Source organism: Aphanomyces astaci (assembly GCF_000520075.1).
Source record: "Aphanomyces astaci strain APO3 unplaced genomic scaffold supercont1.3, whole genome shotgun sequence".
NCBI lineage: Eukaryota > Oomycota > Saprolegniomycetes > Saprolegniales > Verrucalvaceae > Aphanomyces > Aphanomyces astaci.
In genome coordinates, this window is record NW_009798266.1 from 293,255 (window position 1) to 312,567 (window position 19,313).

The following is a 19,313-nucleotide window of genomic DNA, read 5'->3' on the forward strand; positions in this document are numbered from 1 at the left end:
TAACATATAACATTAACGTGTATTGTGCGCAGCCCGTAGGCAGGTCGTATTAGCTGATAGGCCATCAAGCACTACGCTCACCTGCGCTGTCGATGGCACAGGTACAGTACATTGTAGGAGATTCTGTATCTTTTTCCAGCCTTGCTTGTCGTCGGTTACTCAAGGACGCTGTCAGCCAATCATGATCACGAAAACTGTAACTGCCATTTGAGATATCTAAGTTGAGCCGTCGGGAAACCACCAACTTGCCGAGAACGACCCAACCACATGGAGTCGACGCCAACGTCGGCACGAGACCGTGCGTCCTCGACGTTTGGTATGATCCTGTCGTCAGGGGTGGCTGTCACGTACCATCCGCCGCGTGGTGAGCCGCTCCGTGGCATCCTCTCGCTAAACAACGAGATCCTTCGTTGGAGATCCAAGGAGCTGTTTCCGTTCTTTCAGGACAAAGAAGCCATCGTGTTTGTCTCTTCCGTGACGAGCGTGCGACCTGGTCGGCAGACGACGACGTTTCTTCGCACGTCCAAGTACATCAAACCGCTGGAGCTCATGGCCAGCGACGACAAGTGCATATCCCTCATGTACACCGTGTCCACAACCACCACAACAGACGATGACGCCCCTTCCACCACCACTACCACCGCCACGCACTCGTTTGACATTGAATTCAAGTCGCCGCTTCTGTGCGAAGAAGCGCTCTTGTATCTTACCCACGCCAAGCATATTCCGTCCGAGACCGTCGACGCCGCGGCCGTACCCTTACCCGTCGGTCGGTCTATGTTGTGCCAACGGTTGTACTCGCACCCGACGTTTGGCCACGTCATCCTGGCGTGCATTGTCATCAACATCGTCACCATGTCCATGGAGTCGCCCGTCGAACCCGACAAGTCGTTTCTCACGACCATGTACGCGCTGGACACGGTGTTTGCAATCATCTTCACCGCCGAACAAGTCATCAAGGTGATCGCGGTCGAGGGCATCCGGCCGCTGTTCCACGACAACTGGGACATTGCCGACTTTCTCATCATTTCCACCACATGGCTGGCGTGCATCCCAACGTTTTCCGCATGGAACATGAGCGCGTTCCGAAGCTTCCGGGCGCTGCGGTCGCTCCGTTTCTTCAAGGGCTTGTCCGAGTTCTTCGACACGTTTCTCAAGACGTTGCCCATGGTCGTGAACGCCCTGAGTTGCTTTGGGTACTTTTTGTTCCTCTTCACCGTGTTGGGCATGTACTTGTTCAGCGAGGCGCTGACGTATCGCTGCGCAGTCGAAGGCGTCGACGGGTCCGTGATGGAAGTGATCCCGACCACGTATTGTCGCCCCGGGGACGACTCCATCTGCCTCGTGGGCCACCAGTGCCATCCCATGCTCAGTCCCAACGGTGGGTACACAGGATTCCACTCGTTCGAGGCGTCCTTCTTGACGGTGTTTATGATATCGTCGCGGGCGGGCTTTGGATCGTCGTTCGACGCGACGGTGCAGACCAAGTCGTCGTTCAGCGTGCTCTACTTTCTCGCGCTCATCATTTTCGTGTCATTTATGATTCCGAGCTTGTTTATTGCGATCGTGCGCAACTGCTTCACGTCCGTAGCCGTCAAGCACCCGTCGGCGTACAAATCCGAACTGCAGCTCAAAATGAACATTTATAAACTCAAACGGCGCCCCCAACTGCCCCCCGCGACCACCCACGTCCCCAACCTCGTCCAGTACGCCACCAAGCGCGTCGTGCACGCCGTCAAGGGCTTCTTGGACGCCACGTCGCATCAGACCCACAGTTTGTCGACCCAAGACGGCAACAACATGTCATCTACCACCACCTCCACGGCGGACGACCGCAGCACCGGCAGCTTTGGCACGTCGTCGTCGGCGCTCGGCGATGACTCGCCGCCGACGCCTCGGTCCGTCCGCGTGGTTAACGAGAATGCTGTGATGGTGTTCTTTATCTTTCCCAGCGACGGCCGCGTCGTCCGGTGGCTCGAGTTCATGTGTCGAAGTGCTACGTTCGAGTTGATTGTCAACTTTGTCGTGCTACTGAATGCGCTGCTGCTGACGATGGAGCAAACGTCGACCCATGACCCGCCAGACTGGTACGAAGACCGGGTTGTGCTGGTGGACCACTCGTTCACGTTGATCTTTTCGGCCGAAGTGTTTGGGCGCCTCTTGGCCGACCACGGGCTGTGGCCGTTTCTGCAAGACCCGTGGAACCGGTTCGACTTTGTGATTGTGTGCGGTGCGCTCTTGAACTTTGTGGCCAAGTCCAGAAGCGTGTACGCGCCCGCGCAAGAGCGTGTGGCGTTCATCTTTCGCATGTTTCGGTTCCTGCGACCGTTTCGCATGCTGCACACCCAGAACCCACTGCTCAAGATCGTCGAAGCTATCTTGAGCAGCTTGGCGTCGCTGTTTGACTTGGTGTTGTTCATGTTGCTCGGCAACGTTGTGTTTGCCATCCTTGGCATGAACCTCTACGGCGGCAAGTTTCCTCCTGGTACGTGTATGTCTGTCGTGGAATGTGTCGTGGTGGTTTGTACTGGATGGACCGTTGTCTGATGCTAGCGGTGTTGGATCCCTTGTGAAATATCTGATTCCAAATGTGATATCCGATTCTAAATATGGTACCTGATTCTAAATGACATATGAGTCTAAATGTGACCTCTGATTCTAAAAATGATATCTGGTTCTTAACGACATTTGATTCCTAATTGTAACATCTCATTCGGATTGGACGTGTCGGAGGGATGCCGCCAACCTGATTCGGGATATCTGATTGTTTTGTGGGAGGTAGGGCGGACGCATTTTGATACGTTTGGCGACTCGATGCTGACGCTGTTCAAGATCTCGAGCGGACACGGCACGTGGGGCATCTTTTACGATGCGCTGCACACCACCAGTGGCGCCATCGCGACCGCGTAAGCACAACAACGAAAACACTACCTACTACAATGCCGATTGTACTCATGGCGGGGTGGTGGTTAGGTACTTTTTGAGCTACACGGTGTTTTCGGTGTACATTACGTTGAACTTTATGATTGTGATTTTGCTCAAAAAGTTCAGTGTGACTGAAGACGAGAAACGCAAGCAATTGTGCGAGCAATTCAAGCAATCGCTGGACCAAGCAATGGCCGCGTACCCTGCGACGGACGAAGGGGCGTTCGTGCACGAATTCGTCAAAGTGTTTCCCGCCGAGATCATGCACGTGACGTTGCCGCAACTGTCGTCGTCGCCAATTGGGAAACCCAAGGTGGTGCAAGCACACACCGTCACATCCCCGTCAACATCGTCGTCGCCCCGACAGAAACAGTCGTCGAATTGGACGAGCATCTTGCCACGACCGACCGGCAAGCCCAAAACGGGGAGCTCCGTGCTTCCGTTTACGTCAAGTATGTTGCGCAAAGCCACTGCGATACTGAACCCGTACGAACCAGTGGGCCTCGACAGCCCATCGTCCGCCACCACGCCGAGCGACCCCCCCCCTTCTCCTCCCTCTACTTCCCACGTCAGCCAAGGGTCGTGGCTGTACAACGACGTGTCCCTGTTTGTGTTTGGCGCCGACAGCGACATCCGGAAGACCTGCACCGAGCTCGAGTCCAAGACGGAGACGTTTATTTGGGTGTGCATTGTCATTCGCAGTGCGCTGATCACGCTGCAGAGTCCACTGTATAGCAACACGATCCAGCAGTTTACAAACCTGATCGAGTGGCTATTTATGCTCGTGCTGTTGTTTGAGTTTACCATCAAGATCGTGGGCAAGGGGTTTGCGTTCACGCCCCACGCGTACTTGAACGACCCGTGGAATCAGATGAACGTTGTCGTGTTGCTCGCGTGCATGTTGCTGCTTCTGATTCCGCATTCGGACCTGACCGAGTACTTTCACCTGGGCCGCGCGTTTGGTCCTGTTCGCGTGATCCGTGGCATGAAGAGCTTTAGCGTGATCATGAACGCGCTCATGTCGTCGCTGCATCAGGTCTTGTGGTGCGTCGTCATCACGTGCTTTGGATTTGTTGTGTTTGCCCTGCTCGGGCAGCAACTATTTGCGGGGAAATTCGAAAGCTGCAACGATGTGTCGTCGTCGGCCGGGATCGTCACGTACGCTGACTGCGTCGGAGTGTTTGTGCATCCTGTGACCAACACCCTCATGCCGCGGGTATGGGGCCATGTGAAGGGCATGCACTTTGATTCGTTTGGCGGCGCCCTCGGCACACTATTTAGCGTCGTGTCCAAGAAGGCGTGGATCGGGGTCATGTACACGGCCATGGACATTGTGGGCGAAGGCATTCAGCCCCGCCAAGACGCGTCCAAGTACTTTGCGTTCTTCTTTGTTGCGTTTGTGTTTCTCAGTCGGTTCTACATGCTCCGCGTGTTTGCTGGCGTGATTGTCAACAACTTCCGCGCACACAACGGCACGATCTTGCTGTCCAACCGCCAGCTCGTGTGGCTGCGCAACAAGCGCCGCATCGCGGCGCTTCACCCGCAGTACCCCGCGCCCAGCACGACCAGTATGAAGGTCCTTTACGCCGTCGTCAAACACCCGACGTTCAAGGCGCTGTCGTCGATTGCTGTCTTGACGCACGTGACGATCTTGGCCTTGTCGGACGCTAACTCGCCCAAAATATGGCTGGCGCACCACTTTTTCACAGTCGTGTACGGTTCCGAAGCCGCTTTGACTGTCATGTCGATGGGCATTCGGGAATTCCTCACACGGGGGTGGTCGTCGGAAGGGCTGAACGCGTGTCTGGTCATTTGCATGCTCATGGGGCCCCACATGACGTCGTCCTCGAGTGTGCTCGTGCTCGGCGTGCTGCGCGCGTTCGATTTTAACCACTTGACGCTTGTGTTGGAGCCGTTTCCAAACTTTCGGGGACTGAGCTCCCTCTTCCAGACGATTCTAGAGTCCACGCGCGCCATGGTCAAGCTCACGTTGCTCTTGGGGTATTAATATGTATACCTTTTTTCGTATGTTTGTGTTTTGCAGGACTAACTAGGATATATATGCACTTGTGGTAGCTATGTCATGTTTATCTATGCGAATTTGGGCATGCAGCTGTTTTCGCTCACAAAGTGGGGCGTGGGGCTGGACGGGAATCTCAACTTTTCGACGTTTCCCCGAGCGTTTGCGGCGTTTATCAAGTTTGCCGCGGGCGAAGACTGGTACGACAACGAGGGATGGTTAATATTCCCCATTTTGCAAAAAATATGGACTTGCCACCTGATTCACGACTCGATTTGTGTCAGATTTGAAGCTAACGGGTATACATATTTGAAGATTTCGTTACTCTAGACGAAGATTGGTTCAAATTTTTCCATAGTGTAATTTCATTGGCTCGATCCTTCTAAAATACATTTTGCCTCGTTCATTCGATTCTACTGGCAAGTCCATATTATTATTGGAACGGATTTGACAAGTAACGTTGTGATTGTGAAAATACTTGTGCTTACTAGTTAGTACATATATATATATACCTTTGAAAACACTATTAAAACAAATATTCAACTATATTGCGGCATGTGTAGGTCGGACGCGTACCGCGCGTGCAGCGTGGCGCCGCCCAACTGCGTGTACCGCATCGGGACGGAAAAATCCGACTGCGGGTCCAAGGGCCTGTCGACGATCTTTTACTACTCGTACTTTGTGCTAGTGTTTTTGATCCTCCAAAACTTCTTCGTCGCAGTCGTGCTCGACACGTACGTCAGCACATCTGCGATGCTGTCGGAAAGCGATTCGCTCAACAAAGTGGGGTTCAACATGAACCACCTGCAAGCATTCCGAGCGACGTGGTCGCATTACGACGTGCAGGCGCTGGGGTACATGTCACGTCGCAAGTTGGGGCGGTTTCTCAAGGAGTTGAGTCCGCCGCTGGGGTTGAACTCGGGGCGAGATGCGACGGACCCGCCGGACAAGCGCTTTATGGACGTGGACGGCATGGCCATGTACGTGGAAGTGATGGCGCGGCTGGACGAGCTCACACACCGGCGGCATTTGCTTCGAGGCGACAGGTAAACACGATGATCCTGGAGTTAGACGATCGAATGGAAGATAATAATATGGGCGGATTGTAGATACGAAGACAAGATGATTCGGTTCAAAGACCTGCTGTTGATCTTGACCCAACGCACGGTGCCGTGCGAAGGGCTCACGATCAGCGAAAAAGTCATCGAGTTGTCCACACGCCATTACATTGACAGGTATCGCGCGGCGCTGAAGATTCAAAAGACGTTCCGCGGTAGCTTGGTCGCGACGAGAAAGCGGCGTGGACGCAGTGCCGCCGCTTCATCTGGCTGTTCGGAATCCAACGACAGGTCGTTTTACTACTACAAGCACGTGGCCCAGTTGTTGGTGGAATAGGCAGCAGCAGTGTAAACACGAATAAGTGCCTTCGTGAATAACGCGCAGACCAACTTGTACTTCAGTAGTAACATTAACAGTACGTGATTTCTTACCGGTATGTTTGAAGGTATATTTTTTTATACTTTGAAGGGTGGATATAAAAAGAAATACAGTAGTTACTCGGAGTACACTGTCATAAGAATCATTTTCCCCCAATTTCACTCGTCCGGATAAAAATGCACGAGCCAATAAACGTACGCGCCTGCACACAAGATACGAAAATGGGGCGCTTCTGGCTTGTCGTTGGCCCATTGCTCACGGTGGCGCTGGCTGTACATGCGGAAGAGGCAAAACTTGACACAGCCGACACATCCAACGCGATCGGAAGTCTACGTGACGACGCACAGAATGATGTTGAACAGTGGGTTGGTGTCGACGACGACGACGATGTAGCACCATTCGTCGACGCTGATGCAACGACGATTGACTTGGTGGTCAACCCAATCAACGACGAGGATCCTGTGTCTTCCATAAACGATCCTGCTGACCCAGCACCTGCAGAAGCCACAGCGGCGTCTCCAAGTGGCGGTGTTGCAGTGATTGCGCACTTGGACATAGACGACACGACGGTGTCGGCAGGCATTGAACACTCGTGTGCCATTCACTCCGTGTCAACCGTGGACTTTGGCGGCAAGGTGGTTTGCTGGGGGGACAACACGTTTGGCCAGTCTTCTCCTCCAGACGTACGTACCTACCCTTGAAAAAAATCGTCGCCTGATTGCAAACGCATCAGGTCGAGTTTATCCAAGTGAGCAGTGGCCGCTTCCACACGTGCGGCGTCACGTTGGACGAAACCGTCGAGTGCTGGGGCGACGCCAACCACGCCCAAAGTCCCGCGGGGTTGTTTGTACAGGTCAGCTGCGGGGATTTTCACTCGTGCGGGGTACTCAAGGATGGAACACTGTCTTGTTGGGGTAGATACCTACCTACCTTGCTGCGTTCCTCTTGTCACAAGTCATGAGAGTAGGTGCCGACTACGATGGCCAGCTGAGTGTTCCTCAAGGTCGGTTCGTTCAAGTGAGCTGCGGCAAGGTAAACCCTCAACAAACTTTGTAGCTTGAGTATATGTGAATGCGTTACAGTGCAAATTTCCTCGTTCATTGCCAAACACGTGTTGCAAACACACACTCTCATGGTTGGGTGGTCGGTTAGGGTCATTCGTGTGCCTTGGCGACGGACGGCACCGTGTCCTGCTGGGGTGCGAATCGTCTCGTACGTCCTTCCACCTGCCAGGTCAATCGTTGACGTAACTCATGAAGGGCCAAAGCGCAGCCCCGAGAGACGTGAAATTCCTCCAAGTGTCGGCAGCCCCAGGTGACTTCTCCTGTGGGGTTACCGTGGCCAACGCTGTGAGATGTTGGGGCGACAACCATCGAAAGCAAGGCAGCCCACCAGACGTATCGTTTGCGCTTGTAAGCACCAGCCGGCTCTCGGCATGTGGGATTCAAGTGAGTAGCTCTCTCACGGTGGCCATGGTGGATGGTACTCTTTGTTTGGATTGTACTGGTGGCTTCCTCGAACAAGTAGTCGACGTGGTACTACCGACCCCCATCTTCTAGGCCGGCGACAAGACGGTGGTGTGCTGGGGCATGACTGAAGGCGTGACCAACGTCCCGAAGGGGGTCGCGTTCGACGAGCTCACGCTCGGGTGGGACCATGGATGTGGGATATTGTCCCGCACTGGTCGGGTGCAATGCTGGGGTCACAACTCGAACGGTCGCCTCGACGTGCCGGCCAAGTTGTATGGCTAAAGTCGTCGTGTTGACCTTCCGTACTGGCTGCAACCTCGGAGAGGCAGGAGACAGTGTGTTATCGGTAGGTCTAAGGACATTTTTGATCGATACGATTTGTACGCAAACCATACAATACAGTACGTGCGCTTGACTACATAAAAATACAAGCGAAACCACTGCATGGAGTTGTTCTACTGTTCTCAGTCGCCATAGAGCATTTCTTTCTCAATGAACTACTACTGTACGTAGGAACATTACTAGAGCTAATTTGGGCCACACTCGGTCGTAGCTGTGTGTTTAGGGGTACTAGTACATAGCGACGGGCATTTATATAGTAGTATCCCAGAAAATACACTGCATGGATGTGTGCTCATCGAGTTTGGATGGACAAAACATGTTTGCGGGGTGAAAGTACCCGTGGAATATGTCCAATTTGACACCATATAGGCATGATAAGTTTCATCTTCGTTGACGAATACCCCAAAGTTTGTCGACAAGTTGATTTGTCCTGTCTAGACAGTTTAACGGCTACATTATGCCCTAGTTGAATGCGTAAATAAGACGTAGCTGTATTAGATTGCTCCTCTGTTACGCGGGAGATTGAGGGCTTGGGACTGTGCATTGTCGTTGAAGGGGATTCATAAGCGGGGGCATGGAAGTTGGGGGGATGACCGGTCCTAACGCGGTCGTGTGCTGTTGAACGCTAAGCTGGTCTATTCTAATGTGGGGCTTGTTCACGGGGGGCAGGGGTCGATGATGGCCTGTCTGCTGCGGTATGTTCGGGGTGGACTGCATCAACGTCAGCGACGAATCGTAGAGATTGGACGGCGATGATGATCCACAGGCAAATTCTCGCTCGGCATGTATAATGTGCGGGTCTCTTTGCTTGTCCAGGGGTCGCAACAGCCTCCCCATGGGCTTCTCCTTGGTCACTGTGCCGGCATTGTGGTGACCAAATGGCTTTCGGACTAACGTTGTCGAGTCGCCAGGTTGATACTGTTCAGGAATGTGGAGCTGCTCCAGTCGACGAACCATGTTGGCCCTGGCTTGGACACAGATCGGATGAAGGCGGGGCTTGAGCGACCCTCGGCGGCTACGAATAGGTTCGTGCAGCACAAGCGTCCCACTGGAGCTTTCGTACTCGACTGGAACGGTCGTGGGAGGCGGTTGAGGGGACACTGCCACCACTGGCGCAGGGGGTAGTCTCGGATTCGTCAACGGAGTGACCGCCGTAGGTGGGTACAGTGCGCGCATCTCCTCTTGGTACGCGGTCAGGAGGGCATGTTGCAATTGCTCGGCTCGACTCGCCTCCAGTTGATGCAAAACCGTCGCGAATTTACTCTACGGTACGTACAGTGGTTTTTGGTGATGGAGAACGGTGGTGGCAAAATATAGCAGTTGAGCAGTTCGATGGTACCCTTGAAAGCGTCATAAGCGTAGACTTGTACTTGGTGGCCACGACGGAGGCGTTGAGGGGTGTGTGGGTAACCGTGGCGTGTCCTGCAATGCACGAACCTACAACATCGTCGGTGAGCCATTGATTCGTCGCGCGACAAGCTATACTGTACCTCTGGGGCACACTTTTGTAATGGCACTTCCACTGGCGTTGTTGTCGTCGACTGTTTGCAGTTCAAATTGCCCTTCCAGCACAAACCCCATGTCTGTTGGCACTTGACCCGCCCTCCACACCTGTGTTTACAATCGGACCATGACAATGAATGCATGCATTCGGCGTTTAATGACATGGAGTACCGTGTGGCCCATGGTAAAATGCTTGACAGTCATGAGCTCCATAACCTTTGGCCACGTAATCCCTGCTGCCAAGATCGTCAGGATAGGCGACGTTTGGAGCACGCCTTGGTATAGCGCATGCAGTTTCTGGTGGGCGGTGGTGGTGCCACCCCCGGTAGTCAACGACTGATGTTTGGGCATTGAATTGATGCCGCCAAAATGGTGAAAATGTATGCGAAACCCCTCGAGTCCAACAAGTAACTGCCTCGCCAGTTTTATGTCGTTAGCAAGGGGGCAATCAAACTGACAACTGGTTTTCTAGATACATTGTGCTAAGTTGCAGTTTATAGCTCCAGGTCGCCCCCCATGGGCATGATATGGGCGATCACTTCGCCACGAATGGCTTTCACGGTGGGCACCGACGCCAGTTCCATAGCCAGCACGGCAGTGGCTTGGGGGATATGCACCTTGGAATCAATCCAAAAGTACTGAGCTTCGCCAATGAACTCGTCCGGGTGAAGGGCCAACAGGTCCTTCACTGGCTGCTGCTGCGCCGCAGAGAACGCTTGGAGGTTTTGCATGTACTGCGTGCGATCGCCCGGGACGGCGTCGACTTCGGTCGTGGATCGCTCAAATTCCACCATGAGGTTGACGTGATCTTGCGTAGAAAAGGCTTGTTGCAACTCGGGGGCAATCTTGGAGCTCATGGTCGACGGAGCGGGGCAGTCGTTCGTGGTGGCGGCGCAAATGACGAAGTGCACGAACGCGACGACGGCTAACTGAGACGCCCACATTCGCTTTGTGTTGACACGAAGCATGGCGAAAACACTGGTAAAACATACATTCTTCATGAGTGTCGGTCGTTTAGGCATCCGTTTCTTATTGAGCCAAACTGTACGTGTTTACTATTAATAGTACGGGGTACTGTATCGCTTTGTGCTGGCCAATCGGGTGTATCTACAATAAATCGGCGATTTGAGGTTTATAGCCCACCATCCTAATGTTAAAATGATATTTACAGAGTTACAATCCCGATGGGCAACGATAACATTGTAATGTTACCAAGCCAAAAGTGTATATTACCGGGGTGGTGCCCTGGTCGCTGAACGTGCATCATGTTAAATGTGCACAAGTTCTGGTGCGTGGTTGCTCTCCACGCTGCCATTGTCGACGCCAATCCAGCCCACGCTGGGGGGGCGTCGATGGTATTTGCAATCTCGAAGACGGAGGGTGTTGCGCGGAACAGGGTCGGACGCAAATCAAGTAGGCTTTTCACTGGCTTTTCTAGGGCTTCGGGGAATGTTTGCAATCGTCTCCGGAGGAATAGCCACGTCGTGATCGGTCGACACCTCCATGTCGACGACGATGTTCACGTATGGATTGGTTTCAAACGCGAGTTGTAGCTCGGGTGTCGACACGTTGGGACTTCCAGAAGAGGTCACAGGTGCAAGTCGCGAGCACGAAAACAAGGGCGATGATACCTCGCCCAATGCGTTGTCTGACCAAGTTTCGTTGCTTGGTCCAATAACGTAAACTCCCAAAATTAGAAATGTCTCCCGCTTGTGGTACCCCGTGAGAGTTTCGTTGGAGTCCATCGGCTTAAAGCAGAGCTTAACGTTATATGCACTGATAGATATCCAAGCGAGGGTCAACAACCCAAGGCGTGATGATCGAACACGTTAACGTTCGAGTATGAAATCAACTGGTGCCAAACGTCACTAGTATGGGGAAGTCGTCGAACTACCGCATATAACGTTACCATGGCAATATGCATGCCATATATATTGATACAGATCGTCACAGTACAGTACAACATGAGACGACCTTTTTAATCAATGCCACCCCCTTCGATGTGCGCGGTGTCTGGGACGCGGATGGTCTTTACGCCGTCGACGACTGCGAGTTCCGACACCAAGTCTGGCGACGCTTGGGGGATGGCGATGGAATTTGTGATCCAGAAAAACGTGGGTGTTCCGCGGAACAGGGTCCGATGCAACGCGAGGAGGTCTTTCACTGGCTTTTGTTGAGCTTCGGTGAATGCTTGCAACTTGTGCACAAACGATTGCGTTGCTTCCCCAGGAATGGCCTCGACCTGCTCAGTCGGAGCTTCCATGTCGACAACGATGTCCACGTATGAAATGGTTTCGAACGCGAGTTGAAGCTCGGGCGACAGTTTGGGATTTCCGCGTTCAGTACAGGTCACAGTGTGGCTAAAGGTCGCGAGCGCGAGGACAAGTGCGGTGGTAACATGCATCGTTCAGAGGCAGTCGTTTGTGAAAGAATGAAGGTTCCCTAGACTTGTCAAAATAGATCTTTGCACTGTGCCCTTCGAACTAGGCAAATATCTTGACTAAAATAACCTCTGAACATTTATACCTTTGAGAGAAACTCCGGAACTTGGTAACACCAGAATCCTATCGCTGAGGCGTTGGTGCAGCTCATAGGGGTCTACGACAGCAGCCCAAAGCACAGCCTAGATTCAAGCCGAGGGTCCACCAAAGGCGCGAGGATCGAGGGCGTGATGATCAAGCGAGTTCGCATGTTTAGCTGTCACGCTAGGTACTACTGTAATACTCTCATGCACGTTGAATTAGGAATGCCCAGCTGTGATTGGTGGATTTCACCGTGTTTATCCGGAAGATTTTTGTGCATGTGTGCGTTGAGTCAACAAGGCAATCCAACCCGTTGGGCGAGGAACTTCCCATCTCCCTAGCACAGACAGACCCCAATGCTCGCCATCCGTCGTCTTGCCATCCAGTACGACGTCGTATGTTCTCATGGCGTGTCCGTCTCATCATGCTGTTCTGATGTAGTGCGTCCAAGCAAGGGCCACCACTCCGTCACATGAGTGCGCTGTCGTACTCGCAGTTGTCGGAGGAACATCAAATGCTGCGCGAGAGCGTGCGTTCATTCGCCGACAAAGAGTTGGCACCCAATGCTGGGAAATGGGATCGCGACCATGAGTACCCCGCCGCTGCCGTGAAAGCCATGGCGGATATGGGCTTGATGGGCGTGTTCGTGTCGGATACCCATGGTGGCACCGGGTTGGACTACCTTGCGTATGCAATCGCAATGGAAGAAATCAGTCGTGGATGTGCTTCCACGGGGGTCATCATGTCGGTGAACAACTCGTTGTACTGCGCACCGGTCGACAAGTATGCCACCGAGGAACAAAAGGTCGACATCATGATTCTTCGTCAACAATATATATATCCATCTCACCACGACCACCCTAGGCCACGCACTTGGCCCCGTTTGCGTCAGGTGAAAAGCTAGGCTGCTTTGGGCTCAGCGAGCCTGGAAATGGGAGCGACGCTGGCGCCGCCGCCACGACCGCCCGCAAGTCGGACTCGTCGTACATTCTCAATGGCACCAAGATGTGGATCACCAACGCACACGAAGCCGACCAGGCCATCATCTTTGCCACAACGGACAAATCCAAAGGCCACAAAGGGATCAGTGCCTTTCTCGTCGACATGAAGCTCATCGCATTGGGCAAGAAGGAGGACAAGCTCGGCATCCGCGCGTCGTCCACGGCGCAGTTGATTCTGGAAAATGTGGAAATTCCGCATGCGAATTTGCTCGGCAAGGAAGGCGAAGGGTTCAAGATCGCCATGACTACGTTGGATGGCGGTATGCATTGTGTTTATGAGTGTGTATCGATGAGGAGTATTATATATATATATGCTACAGTTAGTTCAAATGCGATTGAACATACAGTATTTTTGGATCTTGTATTTTGAAGATATATATCTATGTTTTGGAATATTGGTTTTTATCGTTGTTGGAATCCTGTGGTTGGTCAAGTTTCATCATCCAAACAAAATAAATACATATCATTTAATAAATATTAGTAGTAGGTGCTTGAACAGCTAACAGCTACTTTTGCTAAATTGCATTTTAGAGTAAATTTTTGATCACGTTATATATCCAGTGCTCATCTATAGATGCAACTTGAACTTTTTGTGATGTAGGGCGCATTGGAATTGCATCGCAAGCTCTGGGGATTGCGCAGGCGTCGTTGGATTGTGCGATCGCCTACGCCCACGACCGCAAAACGTTTGGCCAACCACTGGCCAAGAACCCGATCATTCAGACCAAACTCGCCCGCATGGCGATGGAGCTCGACGCGGCGCGACTGCTGACGTGGCGCGCGTGCGAACTCAAGGACGCGGGCGTCGAGTTCTCCAAGGAAGCGGCCATGGCCAAGCTCAAGGCGTCCGAAGTGGCCACGTACAACTCGCACCAAGCGATTCAAATCCTCGGGGGCATGGGGTATGTGTCGGACATGCCGGCGGAGAGACACTACCGCGACGCGCGCATTACAGAAATCTACGAAGGCACGTCAGAGATTCAGCACTTGGTCATTGCCGGCGCCCTGAACAAGGAGTACGCAAAGAGTCATTAGATGCGTTAGACGATAACATCGATCTTCCCATGTTTAAAAAGTTCGTGTGCTTCGTTGATGTGTTGTGGCAGACTGCATGCCCTATGTATGTAAATTACATGCCATTCGATTCAACGTCACCATTACCTCCGTCCACAAATCCCACGGATAACACAAGCATGTACTTGTGTATTCCAGATGTGTTCTCGGTAGAATACAGAGTGGACTAAAAAAAAGGAATTAATTGCCAATTCAACGGGGGATCGAGTGATATATAGAAAAACTAATTGATAAATTGGGCAATTACTACATTACTACGTAGTTTACAACCTTTAGATACTTTTCTAAGCTTGGTGGCGCATGACTAACTGTAAAGTTACCCAGCGTAACAAAATGCCCCCGCTTTACAGTTAACAGTAAGCGTAAGCTGTAAGCCGTCCAAATACTTGCGAACTGACCACTTTACAGCTTGAAAATCTCCTTCGATTTACAGTTAGATAAAACATCTTGGTTGAAGTATATCTCAGTGTTCCGGATAAAAATAAATGTACTCCGGAGTAACTTGTACTGCACCAGTAACAGAAAACAGCTTGATAAACTGGTACTGGCGGGTACTGTACGTAGTAACGTAAAAACCAATTTAAGAGCTTCAATCAATTTAAGATAAACCAATGAAAAGACATGAAATTTCCTTGAGCCAATGAAACGACGCGAAATAACCTAACCACACAATTTATATGCAAAGAGCAAAGAGGTATACCTAAAAAAATATGAGTCCTAAATTGATTGTTAAAATGAGATCAAATTTTTGTTGATTTAGTCATTGAAAGTACATCGAAACCCAATATAATTGATATGAGGTTGTTTCCCATTAATTCAGCTACAATCTCCAAGTTTCAGAGGTCGAAGCGGGGAGCTTTGGAAGTCCTCCCCAGCCGCCTTCCTCAGATGCGTCTTAAATTGATTGTTTACGTTATTAATACTCTATCTACTAGTATTAATAGTACCTACTAACGTAGATGGCCAGTTTATACAGTTTAAGGTGCACTCAAATTCTCAAATTGGCCAATGGAATTGCTTGAGGTTTGGAGTAGCCAATCGAATCACTAGAAAAATGAAATCACAAAAAAATAAGCAAAAACAGCATACATCTTTACAGTTAAGCTTAAACCGTGCATGATAAACCGTCCCTCCTATTTTGCCTTGACTTACTGTTAAGTGGAATCGAAGTAAATGAACGCTAAGCTGAAGTATATTCAAGCCGATTAAATAATCAGAAGAGTGCCCGCCCTTTCGGCTTCATGCAGCAGCACTTTTTAAAATTGAAATCCCGGTCCTGGGAGACGAGTAAGCTGCATTCTACGACGAAGTCTCTTTCAAGTACATACTATTCGAAACGAAAAAATCAAGCACAAACTCATGCCAAATCACGTTTTATTTTGTCTCGCGGGCTGGTTGCGGAATATTTCTTAACAATGTAAGCATGTATTTTCACATCTGCCGATTCAAAATATATATACACAAGTTTTCCCCTTGTGGCGGGTTTGCAGTGTTTCCGACTACCGGTAGAGGTACAGTAGTATGTAACTGGGACAGAAGTTGTACCTCTAACGTTACTTTGAGTCCCTTGAGATGGCAAACATGACAAAACTAATCCCTTCATGCGTCGATAGAATTATAGCCATCTAACCATTTAATTCAATAGAATCTAAGCTAGGAAACTATTGGTACGCCTTTGTTGTGGGCGCAGTGGCGTACGACGACGCTCGTCTGCCCTTGTACACCAGCCATACGGAAATCAGACCCAGCCACACTAGCGCCAACGGCCATAGGACTTCGTGGGGTCGGTTCCATTCACTCAGTTGATGCTGCATCGCCCGCACCAGTTGCGACGTTTCTGCAATGGGTTTCGTCATCGTATCCAGCTTCTGCTGCACACGAAGCAACAGTTCCTTCTCCATTCGACGCCACGTCTCGTTCATCACCGCCCTGGGTTTCGTCATTGTATCCAGCTTCTGCTGCACACGAAGCAACAGTTCCTTCTCCATTCGACGCCACGTCTCATTCACCACCGCCCTGGGTTTCGTCATCGTATCCAGCTTCTGCTGCACACGAAGCAACAGCTCCTTCTCCATTCGACTCCACGTCTCATTCACCATCGCCCTATCATTTACTCGAGCATTGCTTTCACTCGACCGACCATCACGCATAACCCAGCCAGACAAAAACTCTTCGATGATTTCTGGCACGGCGTACGGCACCCAGTGGAGTTGCTCGCATCGGGCCTCATCGAGTTTTGAATCGACGTTGGAAATGCCTGAAAACTGGAGAAATTGCTCGATCGACCGCACTTTTCCACCGTGGTACTTGTCGATTTCGTGGGCGTCGACTGGGCCGTCAAACGGCAACGTCAGCACCATGCGCAGTCGATTGTACGCGAGTTGTTCTTCATTGTCATGTTGCTCTTTCGTCATGACTTGAGTTACGTTGTCCCAGAACCGCTTCATCCTGCCTTTGTCATTCGACCAGTTGTGAAACACCACATGCCCATGTCGAGATGGCGAGTAGAAATCGTAGCCGCGGGTCCAAAGCTGCATGCTGCGGAGGTACTCCTCGCCCCAGAACACCCAGTTCATGTGCTTGTCGTAGGGGGCGCGGCGCTCGGCGTGACACTTGCTGAAGGACAAGCCACCGCCCCACAATGTGGACATTTGAGGGGCTTCGCTGTTGTCGATTAGGATCATGCCTCGAATGATAGGCACGTTGAAGGCAGAATCCCGGTCCAGGTAGCGGCACAGGTGGGAGCTGTAGTGGCTTTGGTGGGTCAGGTCAGGGCCCATGAAGTCGTAGCCCATGGGGTACGTGGTCAAGACGGCCATCTCATTCTCCGTGCGCAGCCACTCGTCGACGATTTCCGCGTCCCAGTTGGGCAGGAACTGGTTGTGCGCGTCAATGTTGAGACAGAACTCCTCGTTTTCAATCAGCTGCTGTTGCTGCCATCTCGCCAGCGTCGGGCCTTTCGATGTCCGGGAATCCCGGGCGTCGATTCGAACTTGGGATTTGAATTTGCACTCCTTCCAGACCGACGCTTCGGCCAGTTTGCAGTACTCTTCGAGGCATGTCGTGTCGTCGTCTTGGGTTTGATCGACGACACCAATGGTGACCCGCTCCGGATGCTTGGCTCGGGAGAACGCTGTGAACAACGTGAAGCCACAGCGACGAATGTCGCGGTAGTTAGAGATGCCGATGAAGATGTCGTGGCCTTTGGAGATGCGTGGAGGTGGCGGGCGGAGATGCGCGTCGCGAGTGGCCAGTGGGATGTTCTGGTGAACTGGGTCCAGGTATGCCCAAGGCACACTCTTGTTCCAGTCTTGGCGGATGCGCTGTGATTTGTCTTTGTCTGGCATGTGAGTACTAGCGCGTGCAATTCTAAAAATGCTGAGAGTCGCGGTTTGTATTTTTTTACTCCGAGTAATATCTAATGCGAAATTTCGTTTACGAACTGTTTCATATGGTGGACGACATCCACCATCTGTCCAATCAATACAGTACTAGTATATGCGCCTTCACAAACAACAGCTCATTCCACGGTCTTGGGTTCAAGTGCGCCACCAGCAACAGTTCCAACTCGTCCTACAAGTGCATCGACGCCGTCACCAGGTGATCCACGACCATATGCGCCGTCACTACGTCCTTGTCGGCAATGAGTTGCTGGTTCATGCGGCCACCACATCCCCTTGGTTCACGATTCTGTTGCGCGGTGGCGCGTTGTCGCGCGTGTCGAGTATGATTATTCCCTCGAAACACTGACCGTGTTGCACAACCATTCATTTTGGCCAGCACTCTTTTCCAATTGCCTTAAATCAATACTCTAGATAATAGCATGCTCTAACGCATGGTGATCATTAATCAGGCGAGGAATCTCAAACAGAAAACGTAGCCATACAGTATTACATGGCTACGTTTTCCGTTTGAGATTTTTGCATACAGTATTACATGCAAAAAGCGATATAGCCTCGATCCGTAGTCGCATCGGTTGTTAAACCCGGGTAATCCACCCGCATTCACCGTGTAACCTCCCCTTTACCCCCGCTCATAAAAAGATAATTCCCTCATTAACTGTAAAACAGTTCCATTATCGTTTTCACCCGAAATATGGTGCACATCATCTATAAACTACCAATTTTTCACGTGAATATTTTCTGACTTCTATTTCATAGTCATTACTCAAGATTTCAGCAAATTGAGACGTAAAATCGACAGATCTTAATGTGGTGAAGAAATTCTACGTCTCAGATTCAAATTTGGAGATGTATTGGTCCAGAAATAAATATTTAACCTAGCGGTATTTTACATGGGCGCTTGGATATTTGGCCATAGGTGGCCGCTGATATGTATCTTGATTTTTGTACGTGGCTCTTATCCGTATATAATATCCGGAGGCAGTGGGGACCTTTAACCTCCCACTGTCAGTCTTTAACGTATTTGTTTTTTGGGTTTAACTACATTAATTGTACGTTAAATAATAAAACCTTCACACTTCGATTTGGCCTGTTGAAGTTTGACGTGCACCACCATACTGTTTCCATGAGGGAATTATCACATCCTCCTACCACTGATGAGTACGTACGATGCTAAATTTCCGGGGTTAAGTGCATCTCAGTGGTTAGCTATCGCTAACCACTAGCGATGCAGTTAACCCCTAGTAAGAGGTGAGGTGATCCGAGCATACAAAGTTCCATATAAACACCATTATGCAGTGTTTTTGAGAACAGCAACAGTGGTGGAACTGTTTTAATGAGGGAATTGTTTTCATAAAAACCACCCCATGTGGTTCCCAAAAATCCTGAACCCCATTTACCCCGGAATACCAAATAACCCCCTTTTACCCCAAGGTAAAACCCTAACACGCGTAATCATTTTCCATAATGTTCCGTTAATTTCCATAATGTTCCGTTAAACTGAACACGATTTTGAGCCTGTAAATTGTGAGACAACTGGACAGCCAAACACCTGGCGATGACAACAGTCAATTCATGGACCAATCAAAACTCAACCACTCAGCACTACTATTAATAGT

The 19,313-nt window shown here is 51.0% G+C and overlaps 7 protein-coding genes across 8 annotated transcripts; 4 read left to right on the top strand and 3 right to left on the bottom strand.

The window, feature by feature from the left end:
• Window positions 1-217: 217 nt before the first annotated feature.
• H257_01689 (hypothetical protein) lies at window positions 218-6,440 on the top strand. Its single transcript, XM_009825009.1, has 6 exons — window positions 218-2,485; window positions 2,783-2,906; window positions 2,974-4,926; window positions 5,002-5,145; window positions 5,509-5,991; window positions 6,055-6,440. The coding sequence occupies exons 1-6, from the start codon at window positions 268-270 to the stop codon at window positions 6,338-6,340; spliced, it is 5,208 nt and encodes a 1,735-aa protein (XP_009823311.1). The 5' UTR covers window positions 218-267; the 3' UTR covers window positions 6,341-6,440.
• A 149-nt stretch (window positions 6,441-6,589) lies between these two features.
• H257_01690 lies at window positions 6,590-8,294 on the top strand. 2 transcript variants are annotated; one of them, XM_009825010.1, is made up of 6 exons: window positions 6,590-7,065; window positions 7,116-7,296; window positions 7,350-7,414; window positions 7,535-7,594; window positions 7,642-7,830; window positions 7,942-8,294. In XM_009825010.1, the coding sequence occupies exons 1-6, from the start codon at window positions 6,604-6,606 to the stop codon at window positions 8,131-8,133; spliced, it is 1,149 nt and encodes a 382-aa protein (XP_009823312.1). In that variant the 5' UTR covers window positions 6,590-6,603; the 3' UTR covers window positions 8,134-8,294. The 2 variants fall into 2 exon arrangements, with proteins under 2 accessions (XP_009823312.1, XP_009823313.1); XM_009825011.1 differs by having other exon boundaries at window positions 7,642-8,294.
• Window positions 8,295-8,680: 386 nt separating this feature from the next.
• H257_01691 (hypothetical protein) lies at window positions 8,681-10,061 on the bottom strand. The gene is made up of 4 exons (XM_009825012.1): window positions 9,868-10,061; window positions 9,684-9,804; window positions 9,533-9,630; window positions 8,681-9,456 (listed from the first exon to the last, which is right to left on the bottom strand). Exons 1-4 carry the CDS (start codon window positions 10,045-10,047, stop codon window positions 8,704-8,706), a joined length of 1,152 nt encoding a protein of 383 aa, XP_009823314.1. The 5' UTR covers window positions 10,048-10,061; the 3' UTR covers window positions 8,681-8,703.
• A 34-nt stretch (window positions 10,062-10,095) lies between these two features.
• On the top strand, window positions 10,096-10,663 carry H257_01692 (hypothetical protein). Its single transcript, XM_009825013.1, has one exon. It carries the CDS (start codon window positions 10,224-10,226, stop codon window positions 10,623-10,625), a length of 402 nt encoding a protein of 133 aa, XP_009823315.1. The 5' UTR covers window positions 10,096-10,223; the 3' UTR covers window positions 10,626-10,663.
• An 890-nt stretch (window positions 10,664-11,553) lies between these two features.
• H257_01693 (hypothetical protein) lies at window positions 11,554-12,154 on the bottom strand. Its single transcript, XM_009825014.1, has one exon. It carries the CDS (start codon window positions 12,098-12,100, stop codon window positions 11,675-11,677), a length of 426 nt encoding a protein of 141 aa, XP_009823316.1. The 5' UTR covers window positions 12,101-12,154; the 3' UTR covers window positions 11,554-11,674.
• Window positions 12,155-12,511: 357 nt separating this feature from the next.
• H257_01694 (hypothetical protein) lies at window positions 12,512-14,305 on the top strand. Its single transcript, XM_009825015.1, has 4 exons — window positions 12,512-12,603; window positions 12,660-13,023; window positions 13,083-13,479; window positions 13,821-14,305. Exons 1-4 carry the CDS (start codon window positions 12,575-12,577, stop codon window positions 14,252-14,254), a joined length of 1,224 nt encoding a protein of 407 aa, XP_009823317.1. The 5' UTR covers window positions 12,512-12,574; the 3' UTR covers window positions 14,255-14,305.
• A 1,649-nt stretch (window positions 14,306-15,954) lies between these two features.
• H257_01695 (hypothetical protein) lies at window positions 15,955-17,640 on the bottom strand (the record flags this gene model as incomplete). Its single annotated transcript, XM_009825016.1, has 1 exon — window positions 15,955-17,640. One exon carries the CDS (start codon window positions 17,638-17,640, stop codon window positions 15,955-15,957), a length of 1,686 nt encoding a protein of 561 aa, XP_009823318.1.
• Window positions 17,641-19,313: the final 1,673 nt, after the last annotated feature.